This window comes from Phascolarctos cinereus, unplaced genomic scaffold (genome assembly GCF_003287225.1).
Source record: "Phascolarctos cinereus isolate Bilbo 61053 unplaced genomic scaffold, phaCin_HiC Scaffold_726;HRSCAF=1367, whole genome shotgun sequence".
Classification (NCBI taxonomy): Eukaryota; Metazoa; Chordata; class Mammalia; order Diprotodontia; family Phascolarctidae; genus Phascolarctos; species Phascolarctos cinereus.
The window spans coordinates 413,758,916-413,785,226 of record NW_027556098.1 but is presented as its reverse complement, the minus strand read 5'-3'; the positions used below and the strand labels follow the sequence as shown (position 1 = coordinate 413,785,226).

Here is a 26,311-nt window from a genome sequence, read left to right as displayed (position 1 = left end):
AAAGCCCAGACTAGAATGCGGGTCTCCTTGCCTTATATTACTATTTTTCCTCCCATTAGACCATAATGCATTGCGGAACTGTTAGATTATTAACAAAGCAGGAGCTCCGGTCCAGTTGATCTCCTTCTAACTTTGATTCTGTTCATCTGTGAGTTGTTTTTCTGCTGGAATCTAGGGTATGTACACAAGTTGGATAAATGGTTTCCTTCGTCCCTTTTGACTTTAAAATTATCTGATTCTGTGCCTGGAAGATCCCCAATACTGAGTGAATGAATGAAATAAGAAGCATTTATTAAGCACTTATAGTATGCCAGGTATGATGCTAAATGTTGGAAATACAAAAGTAAGACTGTCCCTGCCTTCAAGAGTCTTACAATCTACTAGGGAAGACAACACATACAGATTGCCAGGAAAGGGAGTTTCGGTCTAGTTAATCATCAGGATGGTGAGTTGATCCTTAGTGTAGGTGATTGACAAACCCTTAGGAACAATGGCGGTATGGGTTTGGTGGCTGTGCCCAGAGCAGGAGAGGGAAAGTAGAACAAGAGAGAGAGAGATATACATGCAAGATAACTGGGCAGGTGACTGGGATGCAAACAATGGTCTGGTGGGATGGTTTCTGGAGGCCCAGGTCTGGAGTGTGCTGTCCAAGGTGATGAGAGGCAGAGCAAGATAGCTTGGGTCGATGCCTGGCTGGAATGGGAAGCAGAGTCTGGTCTGAGGCCAGCTAGAGTGAGTGTTTACACTCACCAAACAAGACATCTCAGCTTGAGGGAAGGAGTTCCAAAACTTAGTGGACTAACTCTCCTCAGAAATATCATAAGGCCTCCAACATGCTGGGTAGAGCCTTTATAGAAGATTTCTAGAAAGGTATGGACAAGGTTAGCATGAGATGAGAAGCCACTAATGACTGAGATATGCATCTGCAGAGAAACCAGCCATCCTTCATCCCTCCCATTAGAGACAGGGTATTTCTCTAATTCAGCTGCCGTCTCTTTGCAGATAACTCCCATTGATCCAGACCTTGTATCCTGAACACCAGTCCTGAATCACCAACTGCCTATCGGATGGCCCTACTTGAATACAACATAAGTATCTCTAACTCAACATTTCCAAATCAAAATTCAATACTTCTCCATTAAACTGCCATTAAACCTCTCCTGACTTCTCTGTGTCTGCCAAGGACACCACCATTCCTCCAGTTTTGCATCGCATCCTTAGCACAGTCCCCAACTCTTCATTCTCAGTCACTCTCCATATCCAATCAATCATCATATACTGTCATTTCTACTTCTACAACATCTCTCATAAACTTCCCCTTCCCTCTACTCACAAGGCTATCACTCTAATTTAGGCCCTCACTATCTCTTGCCTACACTATTGTGATAGGCTCCTAATTCATCTCCCTGCCTCTAATATCTCCCTTCTCCAATCCATTGCCCATGTAACTGTTAAATCGATGTTCCCAAACATGTGAACCATGTCACACTCTGGTTCAGGAAGTTACAATGGCTCCCTATTTCCCCTAGGATTGAAAACAATCTGCTTAGCATTTAAGGACATTCCAAATGTAGTACACTAATGCATTGTTGGTGAAGCTATGAATTAGTCCAACTCTTCTGGAAAACAATTTGGAATTATGCAAAAAAAAATCTACTAAGTCTATACTTAGTACAAGCATATTATATAAGTATAAGGAAGAAGGAAAGGACCCATATGTACAATGAATTGGAAACTGAGGGGATGCTCAACCACTAGGGAATAGCTGAATGAGTTATGGTATGTGAATGTGATGGAACAATATTGTACTATAAGAAATGATGAAGGGGATGGTTTCAGAAAAACCTAGGAGAACTTTTACGAACTGATGTAAAGTGAGGTGAGTAGAACTGGGAGAAAAATATTACAAAGGTGACCATCTTTGAAAAACTTAATAGTGCTGACCAATACAATGACTAACCAGAATTCCAAAGGACTCGTGAGGAAACATGCTACCCACCTCCAGATAGAGAACCGAAGGACGAGAGGCAAATTGAAACATTTTTCTTTTTTCTTTCTTTCTTTCTTTCTTTCTTTCTTTCTTTCTTTCTTTCTTTCTTTCTTTCTTTCTTTCTTTCTTTCTTTTTTTGAGCATACCAATGCTGGAATTTATTTTGCACATGAGTTTTGTTTTTCTTGCCTTCTTAATGGGTGGGGGAAGGGGAGAGGAAAAGGAGATAACTCAGAACAGAACATAAAATAAAATTGAATTTTTTTTAAGTATTCAAGGTCATTCACAATAGAGCTCTAATCTAATCTGTCCTTCCAGGCTGATTTCATATTACTCCCTTTCACACAATCTACATTTCAGCCAAACTGACTTATTTTCTGTTCTCTTTACATGAAATTCCATCTCTTGACCACAGACTTTTGTTCAGGCTGCCACCTCTGCATGGAATGTACTCCTTCCCTCACCACCTGCGCCTCTTAGAATCTTTAGCTCTCTTTATAATCCTGCTCTTGTCATCTACAAGAGGCCTTCCTAATTCCCCTAGATTCTAATGCTCACTTTCCCAAACATTTACAAATACATAACTCCTTATATAGCTATATACATATATGTACTGGGGCGGCTAGGTGATGCAATGGCTAGAGTGCCAGGCCTGGAGTCAGGAAGACTCATCTTCCTGAATTGAAATCTGGCCTCAGACACTTATAGCTGTGGGACCTTGGGCAAGTCACTTAACCCTGTTTGCCTTGGTTTTCTCATCTGCAAAATGAGCTGGAGGAGGATAGCAAACCTCTCCAATATCTTTGCCAGGAAAACCCCAAAGAGGTCACGAAGAGTTGGACTTGACTGAAAAACAACTGAAACACGTATATATACATACATATATGTATATACACGTGTGTACATGTAGGATATCCACATATACTATACACACGCATAAGTATATATGTGTGTATATACATGTAGTGTGTGTGTGCACGTAGGTATAGAAGCGATGGGGAAGGCAGTGACCAGGGGTGTTCAGACACTCTTGTCGTTTCTTCTTGCCTCATTGCCTAGATGGGTTTCCCTTCTGTATTGAGAGTTGTATGAAAGGATCTATAATTCTCTGTAATTTTTAGCCCTAAGTCCCCAGTCAGAGGCAGCACTTCTGACCAACTAAGGTGTTTCTCTTCTCTAGGGATGCTTGCCATCAATTTCCTCTTCCCATCTGTACTCTCGATAAGTATTCCCAGACGAGCATACGCCAATGGATAAACATTGTTTATAAATACAAAGAAAGGCAAGCAGACTTTCCGCTTGCCCAGAGGGAAAGACTTCAGGACCCTAAGAGGAAAGAAAGGAGATTCAGAATTATCTCCCCAGGGTGAGAAGGAAGAGGAAAGGGCTCAACCCCACCGCATCAAATATTCCTGGGGCCCCTTCAAAGTCCGAATGGCCTCTGTCCCTCCAGTCTCCCTGCACCTGATCTGAATTCTAAGGGTCCTTCAAGGGCATGGCTAATCATGTTCCTCCTCCGACTTTGCAGCCTTTCTGACTCATTCAGGGGACTTGACATAAAAGCTTCACCAGGTCTGGCCAGTTTCTACAGTTAATTTAACTGTCTCTTGTCAGCTCTTTTCCTTTGACTAGGTCCTGGGTTTTCAAGGACCACTCCCTTACATATGTTTTGTATGTATTTTGCACATTAGGACATAGATCTTCAGAGCTGGGAAGGGCAATTGTATTACTCAAGTGAGTTGTGTTTGAAACATCTTGGGTTCCTTTCCCCTGTGATTTCCTGGACCTTTTTATAGCCTCTAACAAATGCAGGAAAAGGCAAGGAGCTGGGAGTGAATCATTTGGGTTTGTTAACATAAAAGGAGCTTTCAAAAGTTATGTTAATTAACTGCCTATTAATTTAAAATTGTGGCAGTGGGACATTTATAGTGAGTGAATTACTTTAAGGAATTCACTGCCAAAGTGCCTCACAGTGGTTCCTCTATGGTCAGTGAGCCTGGTTATGCAGAGGTTCTGCATGGGGGTCATTCTGGAAAGAGGACCCACACTATCTCTTAGGTCTATGGGGATCAGGACAGGTAGCAGGTACTAATGAAGCCACCGCTGTCGTGGGGAAACCTGCCTGAGTCCAGGCAGAGACAGTGGGGCAGGGTGCTAAGCAGAGAGATTCCTCTACAAGTCTGATTGATCCCCAACCTTGAATCTCCCAGTGACACGGGTCCCAAAGCACTGGGAGCTGGAGGGAAAGTTGGCCACACAATCCCCCTTTCCCTCCTTGACTTGGGAAGTGGGGCAAGGGTCACTGTCTCCAAAAAGATCACTCTTTTGTACTGACTTTTTGTACTGACCCCAGACTGGAATCTGGGAAATCTCTACCGGAGAGACAAAGGGGGCCTGAGGGTTTTCATGCTGTATCTTTTGAATTCTGAATTGCATTCAGTGAATACAATCTATATTGACAGCCTATCACTTTGGGTGAGACTCACAGGAAGAAGCAGCTTAATGGGATGGAGGCCGGCTGAGCCAGTTTGGATAAGTTTGTAAAATATTGTGGCGTAATCTATTTTCTTTATGCTCCAAGCCTTGGATCGGGGAAAGAAAAACTGAGCAGGCACTAGAAGGCTGGGGGGGTGGGGGTGGGGCAGGGGAGGGGTCTTCCTGGTACATGCACAAAGATCCAGGAAGTGGGCAACATGCCCCTGGCTTGCTTCTGGAAGGGGCCTTTCTCTGGATAACTATTGTTCCCATCTATATGTGTTTGTCTTCCACCGGTCCAGTGTCTCCCTTGACAAAGGCAATGGGAGTACGGGAAGTTGGGAGAAAAGAACTCTTCTCCCTCCCTCTCAGGGGGCTGGCTCTAAGTGAGCACTTGGGGAGGGAAAGCTTAAGCTGCCTGAAGCCTGTGGGGATAACAGCAGCTAGTCCAGGAAACTGATAGAGGAATCATCAGTGACAGAGTGGGAGGGGCCTTAGAATAGGGAATGTCATAGGTGGGAGGGCCCTTAGAACAAGGAATGTCAGAGCTAGGAGGGGCCTTAGGACAGGGAATGTCAGAGGTGGAGGGGCCTTAGAACACAGAACATCATAGGTGGGAGGGCCCTTAGAACAGGAAATGTCAAAACTGGGAGGGCTTTTAGAACAAGGAATGTCAGAGCTGGGAGGGGCCTTAGAACAGGGAATGTCAGAGGTGAAAGTAATAATAATAGCTTTCCTTCCCCTAAGGCTTTTGGCATACAAAGTACTTCTCTCACCTCACCTTACCTCTGTATGGTAGATAATACAAATACCATTATCTCCATGTAGTCCCAAAGACTTCCCTTCATACGTGCCCCACCCCACAAATGCTACCCCAACTTTAAGTCATGTTGTGGTTCTGAGTCAGCATTGTCTAAAAGTCATGCTCGTGAAATCCCCACCAGTGTGTTTCATTTACTAGTCAGCCAGAAGACATATTGGATCAGAGAGAAAGATATTTAAATAAATAACGCAGCAAGATTAGTGGCAAGAAGAACCATGCACTCAGGGGAAGACTTTCCCACCAGTTACCAAATCACCAGGGGGAAAGGGACACAGAGAGGGAACACACGTAGGCAAGAGCACACCCACTGATAGAAGTCTCGTGTGTGTGTGTGTGTGTGTGTGTGTGTGTGTGTGTGTGGACATATATATAACCAGAATGCCCCAAATTCCCATGTGTGTCTGGGAAAATTCCCAGGCACTCTACTGCAGAGCTCTGAAGGTCCTCTGGTGATGACACCGGGGGAGCTGAAGTCCCTGCTACACACTTCTCCCTCCTCCCTCCCTCCCTGTCTTTCTGCTGAGATTTTCCAACAATCTGTACTCTCCATTCAAGGATCTCCTCCACTTCTGATATCCTATGGGTGCTGTGTGCCACCAAAGGTATCTCTTTGTCTTCATCATGACAGACGTGTATCTTTCACCTGTCTCATATAAGCTGGGTTTGGACCCTGGGGAGGGGAAGAGTTACGGGGCCTCCCACTTATTTGGGTGTAGCTCCTACTAGGAGTGGGGAACCTTTGGCCTCCAGGCCACACGTGGCCTTCTAGGTCCTTGAGTGTAGACTTTTGATTGAGTCCAAGTTTGACAGAACAAATCCTTTTATTAAGGGAATTTGTAAGTGAAATTTGGATTCAGTCACAGGGCCACACTTGAGACCACATGTGTGAGGCCATGGGTTCCACACCCCTGCAACTCTTTATCTACTACCCTTTGACTTTCCCAGGGAACTTTCCCATCTGCTCCCAAGCTCTGTACCACAGACTCTTTCTCCCAGATGCCTCTGGGAGGACTCAGAGCCTCTCACCCACCATCAGGTTCTAATGTACAGCTACTACTATGGCTTACAAGTCCCACCAGTGTGGTTCCCATTAAAATTCGTCTGACAGACACAATTAGCTCTTAGAAAAGGCATTTAGTAAGATGGCTTTGTAAGGCTAGAGGCTACAGAACCTCCCCTCATAACACTGAGGCTGATATAAAGCCCGTGGGAAAAGTGGGTACAAACTTCAGGTCAATGACAATGGGGTGCACATGTGGGGAGCACACATGGCCAAGGCTTGTCACCCAGCCTCAGAGTCTGTTCTCTGTTCCTGCAGTCCTCTGAGCCCATTGAGTCAATCTGGAGGCAAGGTCTCAGTTGTGCCTCTAAGTCTCTGTAGACTCCACCTCTCCTGGATGGTGCATGTGTTCTCAGGCTGATGACTGTCCTTAAGGCTTAGTAAGCCCCACCCTAGCCCCGAGGCCAACTGCACTGGCCCTCTAACTCCATCAGAGAGGTGTTCACATTCTGTACAGGAATCACTAGGAGTTAACACCAGATCTACAAGGGGGTTTCAGTGACTGCAGCCTTTAACTCCATCCACTGGTTGACTTGGAGGGGATGGACATGAGCACACACTTACAATGACAGTCTGCAATCCTCTGACCCTGCAGGGAGATAGGGCTCTAGGGAATAAGACAGCGAGGGCAGATAGGACAGGAGAGAGGATGGGATGGGAATGGAATGAGGAGAAAGAAGAGAAGGAGGAAAGAGAATAAGGCACAGAAGGGGAGAGATAGGGAAGGAACATAGGTTTACAAGATCATAGGTTTTTAGCTAGAAGAGAACAACTTTCCCATTTTATAGATGAGAAAACTGAGGCCAGAGAGTGCCCAGGATTACCCAGCTAATAAGCATCTGAGGTAGGATTCATACCCAAGGTATGACCCCAAGCTGAGTGCTCAATCAACTCCATCAACCTATTAGAGGCCCTGGGGGACGAAGGAAGAGGGGATGGTGGCTCTGACACTGAGCCACCCTGAAGGCCGTCCTGGCTGATTGATCTATATTCCAGGCTGAAGCAAATTTGGGGGCAGGGGAAGCCCGAGAGGATGGGGACACTAGGGACTGAGAAAAGCATTTGGTCAACCTCAGAGCAGAAATGGAAGTGGCTGGTAGTTCCCACCAAGCCACCCCCTCCTGGTTAATGCCAAGATTTCCCTCAGGAAGGTTCCCAGGGGGTCAGCCTGGGGTGGGAGATGAGAGGTAGAGGACCCGGATCTCCAAAGGGGAAGAGGCTGGTGCTGAGCCAGGCCCTTCCCCCTCTCCAGGTACTGAAGCCTTGACTTGTTATAAGGGAGTAAAATTTCACCTGGGACCAAACCTGGCCAAACAACCAAAGGGCCTAACACTGAAAACGTGATCACCTGTGAGGCTGGGGACGTATGTCAGGTGGCTGTGCTGATCCCAACTCCAGCCCCCTCAAAGACCCAGCCTGAACCATTGGCCCCTAAGCCCTTGGAGACCCAAGAATCCTGATCTGTAACCTGTCTCCTCAGGAGCCTGTGTCCCCTAATCCTCTAGCTCTCAAGCCCTCAGGGACCCAGGAGCCCTGATCCTCCATCTCTCACCCCTCTTGGTGACTCAGACAACTTGACTCCCTTCGTCGGTGCCAGACCTCGACCCCTTCGGGCCCCTGCCCAGGCCTCTCTCTGCTACCTGTCTCTATCTTTAGGGTCCCATGGCATCACCATGGGTAGTAAAGGGTGCATAGTGCATGGGAGTGCTTCATCTGGAAGTCTCCTATGGGGTTGGGCCTCCTACCTCTGGGTCTGCAACGCCAGCCTGGGTAATGACATCAGCAGCATAGCTTTCACCCTGAGGCTGCCTCCCTCAGGTAGCTCGGGAGGGAGACGAGGCCCTGGGGAGAGACAGGAACATGCACTGGGAGAGATTCAGCAGACCCTCCCTTTGGAGGGGAATTCACCATTGGCATGCGCCTGATGGCAGGCAGGGGCTCTGGTTCTAGTCCATCTCTGCCTGTGGGTTGCTTGGGCAATGCCATTGAATTAATTTCTTTTCTTTTTTTTACTTTTTTTTTTTTTTGGCAAGGCAGTTGGGGTTAAGTTACTTGCCCAGGGTCATACAGCTAGTAAGTGTCAAATATCTAGTCTGAGACTGGATTTGAACTCAGGTCCTCCTGACTCCAGGGCTGGTGCTCTATCCACTGCACCACTAGCTGCCCCCATTCAATTAATTTCAACCAATATTAAGTACCTACTCTGTTCAAGTCAAGAGGCAGCATAAACTTCAGTGGACAGAACCAGAATCCGTAAGATCTGGACTCTTGAATACTGGCTCTGGAACTGTGACCAGACCACTCACCCCCTCATGGTCCCTGGTGGTACTCTAAGACTGCTAACTCTGAGTTAGAGAAATCACTGCTTGGTGTGGGTGGGAAGAAGCTCCCACACCAGGAATCCCTTACATGATGAAGTCACAAACCCAAATGGGCAAGGCACCTGCTGAGCAGTGGATGTGCTGAGACAAAAACCCAACAATCACTTCCCTCAGAGAGCTTATATTTTATTGGGTAGAAGGAGAGATACAATGTGTACAGAGAAATAGATACATACGTAGCCCTTGTTAGAGACGTTTACAGATTGATGAGAGAGACAGAGACAGAGAGACACAGAGAGAGAGACTGATGATTGATGATGGATAGATAGATGGATAGAAAAAAAGATGGACATACAGAGAGATGGATAGAGATAGATTGACTGATGGATGCATAGATGATGGATACATAGGTGGACTATTAGAGGGATAGAAAGAGGGATGGCTAGATAGATCAACAGATGATGGATAGAAAGATGATCTTTTTGGGGTGGGGCTAGGCAATGGGGTTAAGTGACTTGCCCAGGGTCACACAGCTAGTGTCAGTGTTTGGTCTGAGGCCAGATTTGAACTCAGGTCCTCCTAACTCCAAGGCTGGAGCTCTATCCACTGCACCACCTACCTGCCCCTTTTTTAAAAAAATTTTTTTGAGGCAATTGGGGCTAAGAGTCTTGCCCAGGGTCACACAGCTAGTAAGTATTATGTGTCTGAGGCCAGATTTGAACTCAGGTCCTCCTGACTGTAGGGCCAGTGCTCTATCTACTGCACTATCTAGCTGCCAGATAGAAAGAAAGATGGACAGACAGATAAATGGAGGTAGACTAGCTGATGGATAGATAGATAGGTAGATAGATACTGAATAGGTAAGTGAATGGATAGACACACAGACACAGACAGAGAGATAGATGTTGGGTAGATAGATGATAGATAGACTGATGGATAGATAGACAGAGACACATGCACACATACATACAGTCATTCAGTAATTTCCAGAGAGAACACTAACAACTGGGTGAGGTCAGAGTTGCCTTTGAGTTGCCCCTTAAAAAGGCTAGAGGGAGGAAGTGTATTGCAGAAAAGGGTCCACTTGTGCAAAGGGGGTGGGAGATAGACAGTCATGGATGAGGAACATCTGGCAGCCCAGTCAGACCAGAACAGAGAGAACGTGAATCTAGAAAAATAGGAGGGAGCCATACTGGGGAGAGTCTTAAATTCCAAGCTAAGGATTTCATATTTTGTCCCAGGGTGATCAGGAGTTATTTAAGATCTTTGAGTAGGGGAGTGACATGATCAGATTTGTTATTTAAGAACATCCATCTGGAGGCTGTGTGGAGAATGGACCAGAAAGATGAGACTGGAAGCTGAGGGAGCTAGGGAAGGCTTCTGCTTAGAGTGTGTTGCATTTACAGTGGCAAGAGGAGATAAGGGTAATGGTTCTGGGCTCTGTCCGTCCTCCCCGCAGTGAAGATGTTGGAATGTAAGAAGGCATTGGGAAGGATGCACGAAGCGGGGTGGGGCCTTTCTAATACTGTCTGTCCTCCTGCCCCTAAACAGCTGCCCCAGCCCCCTCCCTCAGGGGTCCTCAGTGCCCAGTATGTTTGGGTCTGAGATCTTCCTGGAGCAGGATTCCTTCCCCTTGGATCCAGAAGGATCTATTCACTGTTACAACGGAACCTTCAGTTTCCAAGGAATGAATTCATCACCAGGGTCCTATGGAGGCAGGGGTCCAGCTTGGAGGTGTGCATCTGTGTGCCCAAGGGGACAGCAGGGCCCAAGGGCCCAAGGGCAGTTGAGCCTTGAGTTGAATTTGGGGAAAAGGGAATGTGAGATCAGGACACCTGGGTCTCTAGCTGTGGATCAAGAATGCATTCTCTTGGGGCAGCTAGGTGGTGCAGTGGATAGAGCACAAGCCCTGGAGTCAGGATAGACCCGAGTTCAAATCTGTCCTCAGACACTTGACCCTCGTTTACTAGCTGTGTGACCCTGGGCAAGTCACTTCATCCCACTGCCTAGCCAAAAATAAAAAAGATGTGCTCTCTGTCCCTGTCTCCATTTCTCTTCTTCCGTCTCCTTCTTTCTTTGACCCTTTTCTTGCCTCTTTCCCTGTCTCTTTCTCTTATTGTCTCTCTTTCCCTTTCTCTCTCTCCTTTTTCTCTCTCTCTTCAATTTTCCTTCTCTCTCCCTCTCCTTGCCTCTCTCTCTCTTTGACTCCCTATATTTCTCTGTCTGTCTCTATCTCTCTCTCTCTCCCACTCTCTGCGTGTCTCTGGTCTCCGTTTCTGTCTGTCTGTCTATCTTTCTGACTCCTCCCTCTCCCCTTATCTCTCTGTCTCTGTCTCTATCTGCTTGTCTCTGACTCTCTTTGTCTCCCATCTCTGTCTGTCTCTCTCTCTGACCAACCAGGTTCCACTGGCCATCTGATGCACCTATGAGCTGTGGCCCGCTGGAAGGGATGCAGGCTGTTGGGCCCACTGCTGTAACAGAGAATTGCTAGGCAGAACTCTTGAAGGTCAAAGGGCTCTCCCACTGTCTTCCACCTCCCAGATCTTCCTCCTTCCAAGCAGAGGTGGGGGCAGGGCTGCTTCTGGCCCTTGGGGAAATCTCCCTCTACCCTGATATACTCACTTCCTCAGGCCTCCTCCGGAGCCTCCACCTCCTGGGCCTATGGCCTCCACTTCTCCATGACCCTATTTTATTTTCCTGTGATCAAGACCTTAAACATGAATGTCTCTGGAATCTTCTGTGACCTGCTGAGCCCAGCAACTGAGTCCTGGCTCTGGAAGGTGGAGGTGGGGAGGGCAGAAGGTGGGATGTCAGTGCAGCTGGAGGATAACCTGGAGGATAAGCACCCCTTTATTGTACCTGTGCTGCTGCCAGAGGCCTAGGGGGAGGCAGTGGGAGGGAGAGGGGCCAAAGACACACCCAAATGCAGAGTATGTCTTGTCAGATGGTAGCTCTCTCCCCTCACCCCAGAAGAGCCCTCAGCTTTGCATACTGGATTCACCCGGCATCCCCCCTCTGTTCGTTCAGTGACATCATCCTCACACATCCCCGCCTCAGTGGTCCCTGTTCTAAGACCCTTCCCAGCTCTGTCATTCCCTGTTCTAAGGCCCCTCCCAGCTCTGGCATTCCCTGTTCTAAGGCCCCTCCCAGCCCTGTCATTCCCTGTTCTAAGGCCCCTCCCAGCCCTGACATTCCCTGTTCTAAGGCTCCTGCCAGCCCAGACATTTCCTCTTCTAAGGCTCCCCTCATTCCCCCGCCCAGACCTGACATTCCACATTCTTAGGGGTAGTATGGTACAATAGAAAGAGGGTCAGAGGGCCTGGGTTGAAATTCTGCACGTGTTACCTTAAACACTTCAACTTTTTGGGACTCAGTTTTCTCATCTGCAAATTTAGGGGGGGCCTGCAAGAGTCCTTCCAGCTCTACCTCTATGACCCCAGGGGTCCTCTCAGCTTCTGAGATTAGCGTTGACTGGCTGGCTTGAGGGTGGGGTCCTTTGGGGATCGGCTGCATTAGCACCTCCTCTGTATTCCTTCCACCACCTAGTGATGCCAGTCTGTATTGTGCACCCCTCCCTCACAGATGGATGAGATGAGAGGAAGCCCCAGCCTAGCCCTGGAGGAGCAGAGCCCTGGCCCCAGCTCTGGGGGGGGCCTCCAGCCCTCTGGAAGTCTGAGTGACCCAGGAAAGGCATCTCACTGTCAGCAACTGAAAAATGCGGTGGTCACAGCTTGCTGGCAGCTGGACCGCCTCTAGGGTCAGCGGGGCCAGCCCACCCCTCCTAATAGCCCCACTGTGACTCCTGCTTTTGTTTCTGGGCCAAGCAGAGGAAGAAGAATCTCTCTTTCAGGGGACAGACCCTGGAAACCTGGAGAACAGCTCCCTTGACATTCCCAGGCTTCTCCTCGGTGGGCATGGCATCCCACTTTCTTTTAAGGATCCTCCCGTGGGAACAACCTCAAGGCTCTTCACCACCCCCTGGAGAGGGTTTCTAGGGTATCCATCAACAGATATACCTCCCATGAAGGTCCCTTCCTTCTGCTGTCTTACCCAGTCTCTCTCTCTCCTCTGTCTGTCTGCTTCTCTGTCTGTATCTCTCCCTCTGTCTCTCATCTCTGGCTCTGTGTCTCTCTCCTCTTTGCATCTCCTCCCTCTGTCTCCTCTCTGTCTCTGTCTGCCTCTCTGTTTCTTCCTCTGTCTCTCCCTCTGATTCTGTGTGTGTATGTGTGTGTGTGTGTGTGTGTGTGTGTCCTTCCCTCTTGCCTTCTTTCTCCTCTCTCCCTCCCTCTCTCTGTCTCCTCTGTCTCTGCCTCTGAGTCTCTGTCTCTTTGTTTCTCAGCTGTGTGGCCCTAAAAAAACCTGTCATTTCTATTCACCCCAGACCATCAGCACTGCTCCCAACCTAGCCCCCTCGATTGAGAACAACCCCTGCAGAAGGTGGGATCCGCCTCTGAAGTTAGAATTTAGAAGCCCTAAACGCCCCTGCTTCCCCGTACAGCCACAGCGCTGAAGCCCTGAAAAGAAATTCTTTCGGCCAAAACCCTTGGCCTCCACCGACAAATGGCCCAGCTCAGAAGCAGATAGGTCTTTTCAGCGGGTGCCCTCCAAGGACCACGGCACCCTTCGATCTGCCCTGAAGCTAAGCCCCTTCTCTGCGCTGTCTTTCCCTTCCGGAATGGGGGCTCCCGGGGAGCACAGGCGGCTCTTTGTAGACCCTGCGAGGGGTGCTTGGGGTGGATAGAGAGCCGGCCTTGGGGTCCGCCTCTATCTAATACTACCTGCGTGACCCTGAACAGGTCACCCAACGTGGTGCAGAGAAGGTGCCCAACTGCCTGGGTAATAAGAGTGTTCTGTGTCTGAGAAAGCACGTGCTCGGTCCCTAGTCCTCTCCTGGAGCAGACGGGATGAGGGGCATAACAATTGTCTTCAAATATTTAATAAAAACATCAGTCTTCGAGGTAGGATAAGCTAGCCATCTAGAGATGGATGTGCAATATATATATATATATATATATATATATATATATATATATATATATTATACACATATTTGTGCATATACGTAGACATGTATATGTGCACATACAAGTATATATGCATAGGTATGCCACACAGCACAATTATCGACTTTTTGGTGATCAAGGAAGGAACATTTATTAAGCACCTACTGTGTGCTAAGCACTGGGGATACAGAGGGAGTCTCTGTCCCCAGGGAGCTTACAGTGCAGGGGGAGGAGACAGAGGCTCGGAAAGGCGGAATGGTTTGTCCAGAGAGGCTCAGCCCTTTGCCGCTGGGAGGATGAACTGAGGGGATCTCTTAGCTTGCAGATAGATACACCGCACTGTCTCACTCCACACAGTCATTTCCCAGCAGGGAATACCTCTGCCTCCTTGCCAGGTGGAGCTGGCCCTGGGTTCTGAGGGTGGGGGTGGGAGTCTTCCATCTACCCTAAGACCCCCCCCCCCAAGAACGGAATAATAGAAATAGAGAAATAGAAAAAGAGCCCAGTCCCTGCTCTAGCAGCGTGTCTGGCCAAGGGCAGCCTGGACAGCAGCAGAAAGCCTCCCCTCTGAGGACCCGCCTAGCCAAGCAGGCAGAGGCTGGCCCCCTGGTCACTGCTCCGTGGCCATGGTCAGTGCAAGTTGGCCCCCTCCCCTTCTGCAGCAGGGGCAGAGGGGGGCTGAGACTCTCTAGGAGCTTTGGCCCGGCTCGCCGTGGGAGATCCCACCGAGTGATGCCCAGCCTGACATCCTGCTGACCGGGGGGGGGGGGAGTCACGTGCCAGACCCCCCCCCCCCCCCCCCCCCCCGCCAAGCCCAGTCCTGCCTGCCCAAGAGGGCAGAAGGAGGGTAGGGGAGAAGAGACAGACTGATGAGGAGGGACTGTTCTCATTATCAGTTATCATGAGTCCTAATGAGTATTACAATCAATATAATTTATTACATCAAATTATCAGTAAATGCAATTAATGTATTCGCTAATGTGTCACCGGGTTGTGATCCTATACCACATCATGATGGGCATATGATTAGAGTATTCTATAAGAGGGGGCTAGGCGGCAGGGTGGTTAGAGCATGCGGTTTGGGGGGAGCAGAGAGACCCCAAGGTCAGGTCTTTGTTCAAGTTCGTCATTCTTCAGCCACTGACTGGCTGTGTGAGCCCCGCCCCTCCCCCTCGCCCCCCGCAGGTCACGTCTCTCTGTGCCTCCGTTTTCTCATTGTGAAATGGGACTAACGCTAGCCCCTGCCTGCCGGGCTTGTCTTGAGCGCAAAGAGATCGTTATTTGTAAAATCCTCACAATTTTGCTCCATAAAAGTTAGCTCCTCTCCACCCCTTCCCCCCCCGGGGGCGGGGCCAGCCTAGGTTCGAACTCGGCTGTCGACGCCTCATTGGCCGGCTCAGCTTCAGCCTTCCCCTCCCCCACTGACTCAACTCGACGGCCCCATTGTCTGAGAGCTGGAGAGAGGGAAGGTCGACTCGATGCCCCATTGGCCAGCGGCGGAGCTCGGAGGCGATTGGTGGAGGCTTCGGAAGGCGGGAAGGAGGCGAGGGAAGCGATGCCCCGCCCCCTGGCTCTGGGCTCCACGGCTCCCTCGAGCCCGCTCCCCCGGAGGCTGAGGTAAGTGGCCCGGCCACGCCCCGCGTGATTCCATCCCGCCCCTCCCCCATTCCTCTCCCACCCATGATTCCATGCCGTCACGAAATGCGACCCTCCCCCCCATTCCCCTTCGGCTTTCCCGGTGATTCCTGATTCCGCTCCTTCCCCTGTGACCCCCCCCCTTACTCCGGCCTGCCCCTTGGGGGGATTCCTGCCCCTCCCCCCGCTGACTGCGCCTCCCTCTGGGGGATCCCCCCCTACTTCTCTTCCCCTCCACTTTCCCACGATCCTCCCCAACCCCACCCGTGCCTTGACTTCTTTTGGGGTGACCCCTCCCTGATTCCAGGGGGGAAGCCATTTCTTCTCATTATTGTTATTCTGCCCCGTGTGCTGGTCTGTATTATAATCGCGTAATTTATTAAATCATCTTTAAATGTAACTAGTACAGGGAATGTGCCGCCATATTGTGACACAGTAACAGATCCTGGGAGCAGCCTCTCCCATAAGAGGGCCCCTCCCCCACTCGAGGCCAGGCTTTGCCCCGTGGGCCTGGCCCTCGGGTCAAAGCTGCTCTCCTGGCAGTCCGGGAGGCTTTCCTTGTCGGTAGCCATGGCCCACGCACACAAAGCCCTTTGGGGACCCTGGCCCATTCTTACAAGGGTTAAAGGTCTAAGGGGAGACTGCGGGCCTGGGGAGCTAGCACTCTGGTGGAGGGAGGAAACCGGGGAGCCTTGGGGAGGTCGGGGGGGGGGCAGAGGAGAGGGAGAGGTGCGCAGCCATCCGACAGGCCGGCTGGGCAGCTTTCGTTTCAGTTTTCTCCGGCAAGAATGGTTTCGGGATCGGGAGGGAGCCAGGAGGCATAGTCAGCAGGGTCGGGGCGGCGCGAAGGGCCGGCTCGCTGCCCTCAGTAAGTGTAAGCCCCTGGCCCGGTCCGCTGCCGGGGTCGGGTGGGAGCGTCTGGCCAAGGGGCTGCTGGGCCCTGGGGAGGCGCCCCCAAGGGCATGGCGCCCACGTCCCCGGCTTTCCACACCCCCCTTCTTATAACTCTAATTGTGAGCCCCTAGAATGGAAAGTGATGGTGACGGCAGCGGAGAGAACCGACATCCTTGCATGTCAGCTCCAGAGAATGCTCCTGCAGCCCACCTTCTCACAGTGTCTGTGAGGAAGGGGAGAAATGTGCTCTGAGTCACATTTGAACTCAGGTCTTCTTGAATCCAGGGCCGTGCGCTATCCACTGGGCCATCTAGCTGCCCCAAATATCACGTTTCTCTAACACCTAAGGTTTACAAAGCACTTTATTCACCAGACTCCTTAGAGACAGATAGTACAAATGTCATTATTCTGTTATTTTATATTTGATACTGCTGTTAGTACATTCTTACTTCAGTGTTTCAGTGGATCACATAGATATGAGTACTCCCTCCAGCAGTGCAGATCAAAATTCATCTGTTTCTTGGCCTGTGGGATTTTTTGCCCCTGTACAATGAGATAAGGTTGGAAAACCTGCATAGGCGCTACTTCTTGTTTGCATTGTGCTGCCCCACAGTCCTCTGCCAAGGAGATCCTAAGGCCCCGGAGGCCTTTCTCTGGGTCTTCTCATTCTCTAGATCCCAGGGCACTATTACGGCTGTCCATCTGGTATCTTTCTCCTGCTGCGTGACCAGCCCACCTTTCTCCGACCACACAATTCCACTGTTTAGGCCACTCAGGATTCTTACTCTTTGAGGGCTGTGGCCTTTCAGGATTCACAGACAGCACAACTGAGAGCATCCTGGTGTTAAAAAAAATGGCTTTTTGTGTCAGGGAACAGTTTCAGATCATTGAGCACTGTCCAGCATCTTCAGTGCCCACATTCTTCCTCCTGTCTGTGCCCAGCCCAGTTTATTATCCTTCTTCAGTGCCTGTCCAAGATAAACATACGGAGAGACTACCCAGTGGACTGCCCCTACAATTGCATGCCATGGTCTGTGCAGTAGAAATTCTTCATGCGCTTGTTTGTTTGATTTTTTTTCCTTTGTGGATGGTGAGGGCGATCTCTTTTGAGTATTCCTGGATCTGATTAATGCAATGGGGAGCCTAATGCAATCAGAAGGAGGTCATTGCCAATGACAGGAGCAGCTGCAGGGGCTCATCCTCTCCAAGAGATTCTTCTTCTATTTAGACTCCAAGCTGGGTAGTCTCCGAGATAGAGGCAAACACCCCTAGAGGGCGGAGGTCACACTCTTTTATGGATTAGTTGATATTTGATCACTAATGATTTGTTGAACAAAGTTATTCCTGTGGCTGTCTATTAAAGGACGGTATAAGACTTTAACATATGCATGGCAGTCTTACACTTGTTGGAAAAGAGCCTTTAAGGCAGTTTTGCACTACCAAGTCAAATGCCTTTTTATAATCAACAAACAGTAAACACAGAGAGACCTTGTATTATCTGTCTTTCAGTCAATTGTGTAGCTGTAAAGATGTGGTCTGCTATAGAAAATTGGCTGTGAAAGCCTGCCTTTTTCCTTGTCAGATTTTCATCAAGAATGCCCTCAATACATGAAGTTCATTCTCATAAAGATTTTATAGAGATGAGAAAGTAGGCATATGGGTCAGTAGTTGCTGATGCCTTCTCGTTCGACTTTTTTGGTAATAATACCATTTGAGATTTTTTTTCCAGTTGTTTGGTGTCTTCCCTTCTTTGAGAGCTCAAAAATCAATCCCTTCAGCGCTTACAAAATTGTGTTACCTTCAGCACAGATTTCTTCTCTGTGTGCTTAGTCCTGTCCAGTCTCTTCTTCTGCCTTCTTCTTCTGAGATACCCTTTCTGCTTCCTCACAGAGCTCTTATGGTAACAAAGCCCAGTGTAGTGAGACCACTGCTATCAGAGATGGGAATAGACCCCTAAAGGAATGCTGACACTTTCTCCATTTTGCTTCCATTTCTTATCCTCCCATTTTTATCTCTCAATGCTCTTGGGACGATCTGGCTTGGCTTTCTGAAGATTCATTTTCCCCTTCACTGCCTCTCACTGGTCTGGGGAGGTGAGACTGTGCATAATTTGCTTTTCCCCATGTCTGTGATGCGTTTTTTCCCCCATTCTTCTCCATGTTTTGCAGATGAGCTTGTTCCCTAAAGTTGGTGGCAAAGAGAACAAATGTTTAATTGCTGAGGTGTTTTCTGGGCTCTTTTGGTCTCCATGTTATGGTCACTGCTTTATTTCATTACATTTTTATAAGAAATGGTGATAATCAAAGTCACTAACTTTACCTTTATCCATTTCCTATTTTTCAGTCAAAGTAGTTCGTTAGAATAAGTTAGGCTGGGGCTATTGTAGTTGCAAACAGTGTCTTCTCATCTTAGCCTTTCTTTTAATTTGGTGTTGATTTTGACCTGTGCTTCAACTGATTGATGTCTGACTGCACCAAGACAGCTGGTTTTTAATGACTCCATGTAAATAAGCAGTCATTTGCTCTCCAGCTATAATTATTTTAGTTTTTTATGATGTTTTGTGGTCTCTGACCTGTCTCCCAACTGTCTCCTTAGAGAAAATATTCGTGATATTTGGCCATGATCTTTCTGAGTAGTCTGCAAACCTGTGGTTGCTTTTACACCTCAGCATGTTCTGGTGTGGGGTCTGCCCTCTCTCCTCATGCCCCCCTCACGTGAGGGTCTCCAGTATATACTTGAATTGGAGGACTTGGTCAGGATCGTGGTTTCTGTCATTTTGTCTCTACTTTTTCATTCTCTTTGATTTGTGTTAACACACATGCTACAGCCGTCTTCGGAAGGGTCTTTGGCTTGGGCTGGCCCTGAGTGAGATGACAGCTCACACGGTGTTTCTCTGTGCCTTTTGGTGCACAACAAAATTAGTTGCTGTGTCTGACTCACTGAGAGAACCTGTGAGCACCTTTCCATTTAGCCGCACCTTCCTCACATCTTCTGCTTTTGGCTGTCACGTGGATGTCACGTCATATGACTCGGTCTCTCTAGTAGCGTTGCATAGCACTGGGCAAAGATGTCACATTTAGAGCGGCAACAGTAAAATAAAGGTTTCAGGTCAGTCTGAAAATTGTGTGATCCTTCACCCCCTGCCCCTTTACCACCTTCCTCAGTTGTCCTTGAGGCCTCAAAGGGAGGGAGCCACAGAGGCCTGAGGGCCGTTTTATCCTTCTCTTTTCTTCATGGGCTCTCTGGGCTAGATAATTCCTTCCCTCAGGTGAGGAACATCTCATCTCTGCACTTAGCTCGGCTGGTCCACAGGCTCTCCTACTAGAGCTGTAGTCCTAGAATTAAAGGCTGCAAGGAATCTCTGCGATTGTCCAATCCAGCCTCCTTGTTTTACAGATGAAGGAACTTGAGGCCCAGAGATGTTAAATCAAGGTCACTGGGTCTCGTGAATATACATTCGGTGCCTTTTCTATCAGATTGTAAAACACAGCTCCCTCCCAAAGCTTGGGTTCTGTTGGCATAGTCTTCAAAAACCCAGGGGCTCATGGCATGGTGGCTGCATGTGAGCACATTTAGCCCCAGCTCTGTGCTACTACTGGGCCCTAACGAGGCAGCCAATTCAGAGAGGATTATAATAATTAGAAAACTAAATCATATCACAGCTAGCGGCAATCTAGAGGCAGTATGATATAGTGGATAGAAAAGTCAGCCACGGCACCACACACACACACACACACCACACACACACAATTGGCAGTGTGACTCTGGGCATGTCTCCTCAGTGCTGCAGGCAACTCACTAGGAAGACTAATAATAATAATAATGTCATCATTTATATAATACTTTACAAATATTATCTCATCTTCTCAACAACCCTAGGAGGGAGATGCTATTGCTATCCCCATTATACAGATAAGGAAACTGAGGCAGACAGAGGTTAAGTGACTTGCCCAGAGTCACAGAGCTAGTGTCTGAAATAATGGGTGCTGACCAGTATTGAGGTGGAGGTCTCTCTATGCTCCCGTCCAAAGGAACAACAAAAATACCCCGATCATTATACTGTAATAGTAACTATTACAAACGTATCAGTAACACAGTGTCTTGGATGGAAGGCCAGATTGGGAGTCAGGAACATACACAGTCACTAGGTGTGTAACAACAGATAAGTCACTTAGGGACCAGCTAAGACTACTCCCTCCCCCTCCCAGCCCCAGCCTATCAGGGCCTCAGGTAACTCGCTGAGACTATGAGTTGCCACCTGTATCAGTGAAGGGGGTTTCCATGCTGGGAGTTTCCTACATCAATGAAATTATAACTCTAGGCCCAAAAACATATTTGAAATTTTGTTATTTTATTATAATTATAATGAATTAATGTTATATATACCATATGTCATGCTGTTTCTATGTGGTTGTTATAATTATTCCATCCTGATATAATTTTATTCTACTATCTGGTTGATTATAAATACCTGGGGAGGGGGTACATAAGGAAACATGATTGAAGAAAAGGGAGAAGTATGAAAGGAGGTATATGCAGAGAGAGTATGAGTGTCTGAGGCAAAAAGGGGGTAGGCTGGATTGGGGCAGTGGCTGGAGACCCCACCGTCCACATGACCCCACCAGGGTTCGGTGAATGGCTGGGCCAGGATCCTTCTGGTTTGGCCTCTGTCCTCACTCCCTCATCTTCTCCCAGCTCCATGGAGGCAGATGGGGCACCTGGTGTCCAGAATTGCCCTTCAGACTCTACCACTGGAGATGGGGCCACACCCCCCGCCGGCCAGACCTTGAGCCGTGCCCCAACCTGTACCCGTTGCCGCAACCATGGCATCACTGCCGCTATCAAGGGCCACAAGCACCTGTGCCTCTTCCGGGACTGTGAATGTCATAAATGCATCCTCATCTTGTGAGTGTCCCAAGAGCGTTCTCATCCCTGGGGGGAGCTAATGCCCTAAGCGCTCCCTGTTTGCCTGCTGCCCCTATATATGGGTCCTAAGGGGGGGGCACAGCCTTCCCTGAGGGCATCAGCCTTTTGTCCCCTGCCATTAAATCACTTCAGCTTTTATCCCAAGTCTTAGGATCAACAGATTGTAGCAGTTAGAACTGGTTAGAACTGAGAGCGCATCTGTTCCCAACCCTCTCATCTTACAGATAGGGGAAACCAAGGCCCAAAGAGGATCGGTGACAATTACACATGTAGTAAGTAGCAGAACAGGAATTTGAACATGAGTCATGTGACTCCAAATCCCAGAATCCTACCGTAGCTGACCACACTAAAGAATGCCTTTCAACCCTAAGCCCTAAATGACCACTGACCTTTGACCCTTTCTCATTCAGGGAACGAAGGCGTGTCATGGCTGCCCAAGTGGCTCTTCGGAGACAGCAGGAAGCCCAGCTGAAAAATAGGGCGGCCCCCCTAAAGATTTCCAACCGTGGAAAGCGGGGGCCTGCCCCCCCACGGGCACCTGGTAAATGTTCTCCCTCTGGCTGAAGGAGGTATGCTGGGGCGAGAAGGAATCTGGGGGAGCTGGATACAGCGTGACAGTGGAGCAGAGTGACCCGGGAGGCCGGACACCTGGGCTCCCAGCCGTGGCTCTGTCACTGGCTAACTGGGACTTCAGAGTCCCTCCCCTCTCCAGTGTTCCCACTCACCCTGTGCCAAAATGGGGGTGATAAAGTTTGCCCCTTGACATGGCAGAAGTGCCTACTGCAGACTGGTTGTAAGAGATTATAATTATGGGGTAGGGGAGAGTGGGTATCTGAGAAGAGGGGTTCCTACAAACGTTTCCTGTCATTCCCAGCTGGGAAGGAGAATGTGAGCCCCCAGCCTGAGGGGGCCCTCCAAGGAGCTCCCCTGGCTCTGCTGATACCCCTTGAAAAGGTAAGGTGGGCCCCCTGCCCAGATAATTCCCTTCCGCTTCCCTCTGGGGTCCCAGCCTGGCCACTGCCCACCCTGTGCTCTGTACCACAGTCTGGTTCCTCTCTACCTTCCTCCATATTCCCAGCTTGGGCACCATCCACCCCTTCCCACCGTGGCTCCAGGCTGGTCCCTATTCACTCCTAGCCACCTCTCTTTGCCCATTGCCTTTCCAGGACAGCACCCCCCAGGCCTTGCTGCTAAGCAGGCCGTTGGACACCGTGCCGCTGTCCTGGCACCCTGGGCCCTGGCTTTCCTCCCCCCTGTCAGTGTCCCCCCCACTTCGGTGTCATCTGCTATACCAGGAGCCTGGCGTCGCCCTGCACCCATTCCCTGGTGAGAAAGTGGGAATTGGGGTGGGTTGGGGATTGAGGCCCATGTCCTCCTGTACCCATTCCCCAGTGACTGGGAGGGAGGATCAGTCCCCAGCCCTGGCCCCACCATCTGCATGTCCATTCCGTTCTGAGACTGCAGAGGAAGGGAGGGGCTGGAGAGAGCAGGAGCTGTGACCAAGCCTGCTAGATGCACCAGGAGCAGCTTCCACCAGGAAGAGACCCCAGTGCTGACCCCATCCCCTTCTCGCCTTGCCCACCTGCACCAGGCTTTGACTCGGACTCCTCCCTCTACCTGGCCAACCACGGAGCCCTCCCAGTCTGCCTAGGACAGGGCCAGCTACTGATGGCCGCCATGCCAGAGGAACCCTCCGGGCTTTCCAACCTGGCCCAGCCGTGAGTCCTGAGGCCCTGAGCTGTGGGTGGGAAAGAAGAGAGACTGTGTGTGTGCGTGCGTGCGTGCGTGTGTGTGTGTGTGCATGCACGTGCATGTGTGAGTGTGGACCATAGGATCTAGACCAGGAAGGAACCAGCCCCTGTAGGCAGCTGGTGGTGCCACCATGCACAGAGCACTGGACCTGAGGGCAGAAGATCCGAGTTCAAATCCTGTCAGATGCTTTCTAGCTGTATGACCCAGGGCAAGTCACTTAAGCTCTGCCTGTCTCGGTTTCCTCATCTGTAAAATGGGGATAATAATAGTACCTGCTTCCGAGGGTTGTTGTGAGGATCCAATGAGATAATCGTCGTGAAGCGTCCTGCCCAGTGCCTGGCACATAGTAGGGGCCGTATACATGTTAGTTCTTCTCATTGTGGTACCACTATCCCTTCCTCCTCCCCACATCTTCCTCCCTGGACCATGCCCCCTGGCCAGCGGGGCCTTAGATGGGGACAGCTTCCGTCTCCTGTGCCTGGGTCTTCTCTAGGGGTGGCCTTTAGGACCCTCTTTCAGGAGCTCCCCTGATCCCCTGCAGGTTTTCCCAGGGCCCAGTCTCTGCTGTCTTTCACTCCGTCACACCCCAGTACGGGGTATATTTGGCTGCATCTGTACTGTGTCTCTGCTGCACCCCCCCCCCAAGTTAAACTCCTCACAGGCAGGGGCTTCGTGAATGTTAGTGGAGGAGGAATTGCCATACGCAGAGGCAGAGGGACTTTAGTGAAAGGACACTTCACATCCCATGCAGTGATGGACAGCCAGAAAACCTGGCTTCTCCTTCTGACTCTGCCCCTGTTTCTCTGTGGGATCTTGGGCAGTTCCTCTCCCTTTGGGGTCTTAGCATCTTCCTCAGTAAAAGAAGCGGCTGGCAGTGTTGAGGCCTGCCCCCTTAGCAGGTGCAGGGATGGGCAACGTTCCCCAGCCATGGTGGCGGAGAGGGGAAAGTGCTAAATCATTGGTGGTCAGAGGACCTGGGTTCGAATCCTGACTACACCTTCCTCGCTGTGACCTTGCTCAGTCCCTGCATGCCTTTGGGTTTCAGTTTCCTCAGGTGTAAAGTGAAATTAGACTGGATGATAATGATTATAATAATATGCATCATGAGCCTTAAGGTTTACAAACTGCTCTCATAATTATTATCTCATTTATCCTCGTAACACTCGGGGTGGGAGGGGCAGGTACTATTATTATCCCCATTTTATAGATGAGGAAACGAGGCACAGGGAGCCATGACTAGCCCAGGGTCACACAGCTAGCAAGTATCTGAGGCTGAATTTGAATTCAGATCCTCCTGACTTCAGAGCTCAGCACTTCTGTCCACTGCACTACCCATCTGCCTAGATTGGAGACAGATTGTGGAGTCAGTCATTAAGCATTTATGAAGCACCTGCTGTGTTCCAGGCACTGGGAATAGAGTGAAAGGGAAGAGACAGTGCTGGCTTTCGAGGAGCTGGGGGACACATGGGGGATCTTAAATGATAAACTGGGGAGGTGTATTTCCTCCAAAGGGTTTTGGAACAGGGGAGCAACGTGTTAACAAGGAAGGTTATTTTAGTAGTTGGGTAAAGCATGAAGTGGAAAGAAGAGAGACCAGAGGCAGAGAGGCCAATTAGGAGGCCATGATGATAGTCTAGAAAAGAGGTAGCGAGAGTTTGAATCTGTGTGGTGGCTGTGTGAGCCGAGAGAATCAGACTAGTGTGGAAGACCTTGTGAAAGGACAGCTCACGGGCCTCGGCAGGGGGCTGGATGTAAAAGGGTAGGGGGCGAGGGCAGGGAGTCAGCCCTGACTCTGAGCTTTCCCTTCACCTTTGCTCCTTCCCTGTTCCAGATGCTCAGCATTGATTCTTGAGCCCTGTGGCCTCGCAGACCCCCTGCTGCTGCAGCCCCAGGTCCTAGGAGGGGAAGGGGGTGGTGGCCCCAGGTGTCTGGGTCCTGCAGGGAGGGGCAGGGCTGATGCCTGGGTCTTGGGGGAAGAGGAGGCTGGAATTCTGGAAACCTGGGGTTTCTCAAGGGCTTAGGGCAGGGGTACCCAAATATCTGAATCCTCGAGGGCCTGGGGCCGGGATGCAAATGTGGGCTAGACAGCCTTGCTGTCTGCCCCAAACGGGATCTTACATTAGACCAAGGAGGTGAGGACTGGGGCCTTGGGGGAGGGAAGAGCCAAGGGAAAGAACTGGAGGCCAGGGAGGGTGAGCAGGGACCTCGAAGGAGAGCAGAGGGGCTGAGGGAGGGAGAGGGGCACTGTGTGAGTTTCAGGCCAAATTCTGCCTCCCCCCCTTCTTCCTTAGGCCCCAGGGGCCTCCACCCTGGCCTGGGCGTCAGCCTCCGAAGAGCACCGGCTGCAGCGGGAAGCCGCTGAGGCCTTGGTGGGCCTGAGGGACTCCTCCCTTCCCCCTCGGAATCTGCCACCTCCTGAGGATCCCCCCACCCCTGCCCGGGGGACCCTGCTCTGCCCTTGCAGCCCCTCAGGTACGGTTGTGGTTTGGGATGGGGAGGGCTTCTGGGAGGGCAGAGACTCTGAGTGGGAAGTCGGGAGGAACCCAGGGAGGCCTGGCAAAGCAGAGAGGTCTGGGGATACAGGGTGTTCCAGATTGGGAAAGAGAAGTTGCTTTGGGGTGGGAGACCTTGAATACCAGTCTGAGCAGTGCGGAGCAGAAGAACCGTGCTCTGTTGTGGGGGAACAAGGCGCTGGTAGGATCTGAGCCAGGCTGGAGGAACAGGAAGCCACTGGCCAGGAGGTGAGGAAGAGCAGCAGAGGGGGAGAGCTGTGAGCCCAGAGCCAGGAGGGCTGGTCTTTAATCCCAGCTCTGGGTGACCTTGGGCCTCTGTCTATGCTTACACTTACACTGCCAGCCTCTGAGAGGCCCACGGAAGGAGAGGACCCACCCCCCTCCCACCCCCAGGCCCAGCTACCCCCAGGGAAGACAAGGAAGCTGAGGAAGAAGGGTCCTTGCTGCGGCCCAGCCAGGCCCCCTCGGTGGCCCTGCACATTGGCCGCATCGGATCCATCTCCCTGCTGGGCTGAGGCCTCTGCCCCCTCCGAGCAGGACGAGGAATCAGCCGGCTGGTGTGCCGTGGTATGGAGCGGGCTTTTCTCCTCACCCAGGATCCTTCCCCCCAATAAAGTGCTGTGAGACCTGACCTGAAGCCTTCTGTCTGAATGTGTAAGTGTGCCTTGTGCATGAAAGTGTGTGGTTGTAAACATGCCGCTGCAGTACAACGTGGGCACCTGCTTATACACCCCTGTGTATGTGTCGACACACTGCTAGGGGGCGCCACAGAGCAGCTGGCCTGGAGTCGGTGTGCCCTCAGACACTTCCGGTCTCTGTCATCCTAGGGCAGTCACTTTCCCTCTGTCTACCTCAGTGTCCTCAACTGTAAAATGGGGCTAAGGACAGCACCCACCTCGCAGGGACCTTGTTGTGAGGA

The 26,311-nt window shown here is 50.3% G+C and overlaps 1 protein-coding gene across 1 annotated transcript; it reads left to right on the top strand.

Moving 5' to 3' along the window:
• Positions 1 to 15,125: 15,125 nt before the first annotated feature.
• Positions 15,126 to 26,029, top strand: DMRTC2 (DMRT like family C2). The gene is made up of 9 exons (XM_021004025.2): positions 15,126 to 15,289; positions 20,897 to 21,106; positions 21,538 to 21,668; positions 22,002 to 22,081; positions 22,294 to 22,453; positions 22,719 to 22,845; positions 24,711 to 24,771; positions 25,171 to 25,351; positions 25,786 to 26,029. Exons 1-9 carry the CDS (start codon positions 15,228 to 15,230, stop codon positions 25,905 to 25,907), a joined length of 1,134 nt encoding a protein of 377 aa, XP_020859684.1. The 5' UTR covers positions 15,126 to 15,227; the 3' UTR covers positions 25,908 to 26,029.
• The last annotated feature ends 282 nt before the right edge of the window (positions 26,030 to 26,311 follow it).

Excerpts from the sequence above, each read along its gene's own strand:
- DMRTC2 (XM_021004025.2), top strand. The coding sequence starts at position 15,228 with ATGCCCCGCCCCCTGGCTCTGGGCTCCACGGCTCCCTCGAGCCCGCTC. Across the intron at positions 15,290-20,896 it reads CCGCTCCCCCGGAGGCTGAG|CTCCATGGAGGCAGATGGGG; the intron begins GTAAGTGGCCCG and ends ATCTTCTCCCAG. Across the intron at positions 22,082-22,293 it reads TGCTGATACCCCTTGAAAAG|GACAGCACCCCCCAGGCCTT; the intron begins GTAAGGTGGGCC and ends TTGCCTTTCCAG.